Here is a 6,174-nt window from a genome sequence, read left to right as displayed (position 1 = left end):
GTTGTTTTGTTATCCATGGCCAGGGTTAGGGATCAGGGCGGGTATCTTGCCTCGCACGTAAAGTACGACTGGATTGGCATAGGCATGTCTACTACTAGGCTACAGTGCAATAATTGCTACAGAGGAATTGTTCACCGCTCTTTTCTATCTATGTACTGTGCTATGTGGGACTCTTTGTGCCTGTGGTGCCGTTTGGCTGGAGTGGTTTTCGGTATTCTAGCTGGTGAGTACTGGGTCGCTCGCTATGGCCTGCAGCTGCAGCTGACATTATATTGCCTCGGCCGGTCAAATAAAAATTTAGCTAGCTGGATTACTGGTCTACGGACTACTTATGAAAATACCTCTCAGAAATATTCGCTCTCGGAGATACAAAGAAGCACCGTGGGGTCTCGGCATAGATATCTACTTTTTCAAGAATGCCAAATAGGGGGTAAATAGGCGCATGTGGAATGTGGGAGAGAACGGCCAACTACGACGGATTAGGGAGGACCGCAACGTGCAGCCTATATAACGGCGGTCGGATCAATTTAGATTGATCGACGGCTTTTGGGAAAAGGAGATAATAGGTCGGCCGAGGGTTTTTTTCCTGGCTAAGTATATATATAATGTTTCTATGAGTGCTCTGCATTACGGAGATTATCAAATTCTTCGCTTTGACAGCTTGTGCACACATTAAGCGCTATACGCCAGATCATTGATCGTCCCTTGTTTGAACTGTTTACTTCTCTTACCAACTACGCGCTAAACTACTTATAACTAATACAAAATATGTTTTTCAGTCGAGAGCCAAGATTCACACCAAAGGATTTACCAGACCTGTCGCACCTGGTGATCCTCGTCACAGGTGGAAACAATGGTATTGGTAAAGAGAGTATCCTGGCCTTCTGTAGGAAGGGCGCAAAGGTCTACATGGCTGCCAGGACAGAATCAAAAGCTGTATGTTACTTCTGCTTCCCAAGTTAATGACAATAGTACTGACAAAAGATAGCTTGCCGCAATTCAAGATATCAAATCAAAAGTCCCCACCGCAAAAGTCGAGTTCATCGAGATGGACCTCAGCTCTTTCTCTTCTGTCAAGAAGGGCGCCGACGACTTCCTTAGGTACACATATCCCATGTTTATATTAGTAAAATTCGTATGCAGATCCAGACCTAACATCACAATAGCAAGGAAACAAAGCTCCATGTCCTGCTCAACAACGCCGGCGTCATGTGTCTCCCATACTCCAAGACCGCTGAAGGTTTTGAGATCCAATTCGGCACAAACCACATGGGCCACTTCCTCCTCACAAAGTTACTCCTCCCCATACTTATCTCGACTGCAAAGGCCTGCGACCCTGGTACAGTGCGTGTCGTCAATGTCTCCTCCCTCGCGCATAATAAAACCGAAACTATCACCTTCGACGACATGCACGACGAGAATGGGCCTATCTGGCGCCGTTATGGTGTTGTAAGTCATATCTATCACACTCTATCACTCAAACAAAACTAACCCCATACTAGTCTAAACTGGCAAACGTGCTGCATGCCAAAGCACTCTCAAAGAGAGCAAAGGAGCATGGCATCATCGCGGTGTCACTCCACCCAGGGATCATCAACTCAGGACTGTGGGAGAATATGTCAGGGATCACATCAGCATTGTGGGGGATTGCAAAGTACTTTTTCACAACGCCAGAGGTCGGAGCGTATACCAATGTTTTCTGTTCAGCGTCGCCAAAGGTGACGATGGAGGATACTGGGGATTATTATGTCCCAGTGGGAGTGAAGGGCGCAGGGAAGATACATATACCGAGTCGGGCGGCGAGAGATGACGAGCTGGCAGAGAAGCTGTGGGAGTGGTCTGAGACGGAGGTGGCGAAGCATGGGTATTAGACTATTAGTTGAAGCGTGGTTTCTTTGAGCGTGGTGTTTTTATTTTACGGTTCTGAGTTGTTTGGCGTTCTTACTGAGGTTTGATATGTGGTTATGATGTCCTTTTATATATCTTGATATGTTATGGTTATTCTGTAAAGTTGCGATATAGCTGTCGGTATCTTTGAGCCTTGCTGTAGTGAGTAGATTTAAGTATAACTGGCTTATTGTCATGCTTCTTTCTAGTAGGGTATGGTGACATATCGGGGGCTGAAATTGGGATGTATAGAAACAGATTACAAAAGAAATACGGCCCAGGTAGATAGAAACAACAGTTTCTGGATCCTACGTCTGACTGGGCCCGTAGAGCTAGTGGCTATCTACCTGACAATAAGATGAAGGTGCCCGCAACTCAAGCCCGAATTGATACTTGTGCTGCCAAAAAGTGGGAGTTAGAGCTCACTCATAACATTCTGCCCATATACGTCACGAAGCTGTACTGTGAGCTTAGCCACCACCGATGTCCTTGATGCATGTACATCATGGGTTATCACTCGCACTGCGACATGCTACAAGGCGGTCTCGTTTTTTTTGTTTTTGTTTTTGTTTAATTCATTACGAGGCAGTCTCTGTAGGTCTACAAGTCCCTCAACATGTGAAAAGGGGTCGATGATATAAAAAGAAGATAGGGACTTGTCTTTGGTCTGGGAGTTGGCGGTGTTTTGGAATGTGGGTGAGGGCAAGAGTACTGGTTCTCAATGTCTTATTAGTTCTTTTCTCCGGTTGTGGGTACGTGGTGCGCCCAGGAGGCTGTAATAGGAGAAGGAAGGTGCGTGTAGCCTCTAGATTTTGCGGAAAGGGGTCTAGCTCTGATTGCATCGAGTTCGTCGATGTTCGTAGGGGTTTAGGCTTCGGGTTCAAAAATGACCTATATAGGCGTAAAATTTCAATTGAAGATTTGAGGGAGGACATGTATGTCACTACATGCAGGTAGTATTGACTCGAGGCGAAGGGGTTGCAGTGTATCGAGATGCGTTGGGCTCGGGGACCCGGGTATGTGCCTCGGATTACCTTGGGGCAAGGTACGAGGCACTTCGACATCGTAATCTACACAGATGTGATACAGCTAAAGACTCGTTGTCAATGCCCCAGGAATGTTCGAAAGCGATTTTGCTGGCTGGGTGGATATCACGTTTAAAAGGATTGCAGCCAACCAGGTTCTCACAACAGCTCAAAGGTAGTGAAGTTTTTATCATTCTGTATTTACCAAGATTTCACGGGTGTCCGACTACCTGATGGGCCAAAACACCCCTCCCCCTCAAAGAGGCTTGGGAATTGAAAACCTTAAATGCATTACAAAGACAGGTAGATAACCACACATATATTGGAGGGCCGGAGGTTGTGGTTATTTATGCGAGACTGGGGTTAAAAGGTAGGATTGATGATAATCAGCCCTCACATTTCAAGGCAAGATTGAAATGTTGTATTCCCTAAGGTTGTATTCCTTTGTATCCATCATTAAGAAAAAGTCTTTGGATGAGTTGAGTACTAGATCATAAACACATATAGATACCTGCATCATGTCACCAATAGGAGGAGAGGATGCATAGAATGTGTATAAGAACACGTGCTAATTCGGTGGGGAAAAGTTTATCTTTACTGTGACGGCATCCTTGGCAGCCTATCTGAACACAGACTTACGCCCTCATACCTAGAGAGCTTCCTGTCAACAACCACTCCCATACCTTACCATGATACCGTCCACATTTGTCTGAGCGCAGATCGCAGCAAACGTCATGAGATATCACTCGCCACGCCATCTCCTCAACGCCTCACATGAATATTGCACAGAAATGAACGGGGTTTAAGTTATAGAGGTTTCAAAGTATTTATATCTGATACTGCTATATTCAGTATATGGTATGGGAGTGGGGCACGGCTAGTGTGTAAGTCTCATCAAGCGGGGTTTGTAGGGAGTTGCATGTACCAATGCTACATGTTGATACAGTGCTAACAGTGTAAGCTTAGGCGACAGATCCTCTTGCTTGACTGGATTGAAAGGTCACCCTAATAAAATTCGTACTCTTGACTTCACATATTAGATAGCATGGGAATTTAACCACTTGGCACACGTACGTACAGCATGTGTGTTTGAGGGCGCTGAGGCGGGCGTGTGCTCGAACTTTCGGCAAAAAAAATAAGAAATTCAGGTATTTCAGGAAATTCGGAAACCTGCTTATGTACCTCTCTTTATGCCAAATCCATTCTATTATCCTCACAGGGATACATATGGATCGGATAAGAGTGTCAGAACTCTATACTCGACCAATGCAGTCTATACACTGAATAGATTGGCTATAAAAAATTCTGAAATAATGACAGCTACTATCTCGCTAGCTCATAGTTTGTTGATTTATTTTATAACACCAACTCAAGGCGTTGGGTTCCGCGCTTTGTCAGTCTGTGAGAGAGGCGCGCGTCCTTCAAACCTCACGATGCAGCTATCCGTGTTATACTGATAGAGAAGTAAAAACGTCTATAGTTTCTGTCCTGCGTGTGCGGCGTCAATTAAAAGTTTCTTTCTCGACCCACTTTGGTACGTCGAGGCTTGCTTTCGAGCCCCCCTGGCGATGTTAGGTATGCATTTTGGGTCAGCCATTGAGGCTGGGCCGAAAGTCTGGCCGTTTTCGCCAATTCTATATATAGTCTGACCGGAATTGACATTGGAAATAGTATGGAATTCTTTTAATAAACATAACCCTCGAAATTTACACATTCAATGCTATTTTATCTTGCTACTTATGCCTAAAAATGGACTCTTGACTTGGGTTCTTTCTTCACCATTCAACACACTTACCTTGACCCTTCGGCTTTATATTTTTTTACAATGAAACTCTCAAATCCTCTACTTATAATCAGTATTCTAGCTTGCGTACTCGCAAATTATATCTCGGCATCTCCAACTGAATTATTCCATCGCGTTGCGCGCGGCCTATCAGAATGGGGCATTGGACACTACGGCGGCACAGTCAGTGAAATATCGAAACAGGAGGCATTGGAACTAGAAAAATCAATTGTACCTTTGCCAGCCGCGTCCAGAACAATCAGTAATATTTCTTGCGCGTCTATGACTACAACTGAGATTACTGAATCATCTTCCAACGAAGGGTCTCCTACTACTTGGAGTAGTACGTACACTACGACTACTACTGTTACCGTTACTATAACCGTTATTCCTACAGCTAGAAACTTTGCTAAGCGGGAGGAGATCCTGAGTTTGGATAATGAAGGGTCTCTATTGGAGGGTGATGCTGTTGTAGAGCTAAATCGGTCCCTTAGGATGTATGCACTCGCCCTTGGAGATCCTTGCACTCTAGTTGCGGGGGAGGAGAGAGTTGATTCTAAGATCTGCGTCGGGGGTGCGGTAGCTATCTGTGGGGAGAAAAGTTTGATTTGGGAATCTTATACGGATTGTAGAGGTTCTGGATTGGTCTGCGGCGCTATTGAGGCGCGGGGCGGTGTTAATGGTGATTCCAAGGCGGATATCCAGTGTTTGGAGATGTGGGTTTTCCCCCTTGATAGGTTATTGTATGTGCGCACGGAAACTAAATAGGAGTCTCAATCTAGTGATAAAGCTTTCATTCGCTAACGATAATAATGAATATTATTGTTAACGCTAAAGATTCTTCTGTCGACTTTAGAGCTGGACTTTAGATTTGGTAGCAAGAGTTGTGGTGCTTGGCAGGCCTGCAGGGCCCTTTCTTTTCTGAATCCTTTCCTACTCTGTCAGGCGTACCTCTGGAACAATTTTTTTCCGTAAAGTTCACTTTGCTGCAGCTTGAATTTGCCACTTTCCCGCGTCCGTTTGTAGGGCTTTTGGCGAGAGTGAAAAGAAAAGGAGAGTGCTACTACATGCAGTGGTGTTTGTGTTGACTCTTTAATTGGAATATCGGCTACTCTATACTCACGTGTTTATTAAATGGTCGGAATTCTTAGTAGGGATTTGGTTGCAACGATATCCGACCATTTAATGAACGCCCGAGTATGTCGCTAAGATCTAAGCTGCATCATGCAGGAACCAAAGCGTGATCATTGGCCCCACCGTAATCAGGGTTTCTCTAGCTGCGTTTAAATTCGCATTCTGAATAATTTCCCGTTTCTCCTCTGGCCCATGGCCTCAGGTTTACCAGTCCTTTGAGATGTTACTATTTGTGGACATACTTTAAGTTCGCGACGCCTGTGTTTCGCTATGCGCGGTGACGAATGAGGCTCCACGGTTCACCCCCCTCCAGTTTCACTGTTTCAGACCCCGATATCTCTACAA

General features: G+C 45.1%; 2 protein-coding genes across 2 annotated transcripts; both read left to right on the top strand.

Annotated features, from left to right (window-relative positions):
• Positions 1–768: 768 nt before the first annotated feature.
• On the top strand, positions 769–1,871 carry LAJ45_02415 (uncharacterized protein; the record flags this gene model as incomplete). Its single annotated transcript, XM_046112006.1, has 4 exons — positions 769–936; positions 989–1,101; positions 1,167–1,449; positions 1,503–1,871. 4 exons carry the CDS (start codon positions 769–771, stop codon positions 1,869–1,871), a joined length of 933 nt encoding a protein of 310 aa, XP_045974906.1.
• Positions 1,872–4,737: 2,866 nt separating this feature from the next.
• Positions 4,738–5,463, top strand: LAJ45_02414 (uncharacterized protein; the record flags this gene model as incomplete). Its single annotated transcript, XM_046112005.1, has 1 exon — positions 4,738–5,463. One exon carries the CDS (start codon positions 4,738–4,740, stop codon positions 5,461–5,463), a length of 726 nt encoding a protein of 241 aa, XP_045974905.1.
• Between the last annotated feature and the right edge of the window lie 711 nt (positions 5,464–6,174).

Source organism: Morchella importuna, assembly GCF_003444635.1.
Source record: "Morchella importuna strain M04M26 chromosome Unknown Morimp01GS004, whole genome shotgun sequence".
Lineage (NCBI taxonomy): Eukaryota > Fungi > Ascomycota > Pezizomycetes > Pezizales > Morchellaceae > Morchella > Morchella importuna.
The sequence above is the reverse complement of the archived record's forward strand: the minus strand, read 5'-3'. Positions and strand labels throughout refer to the sequence as shown.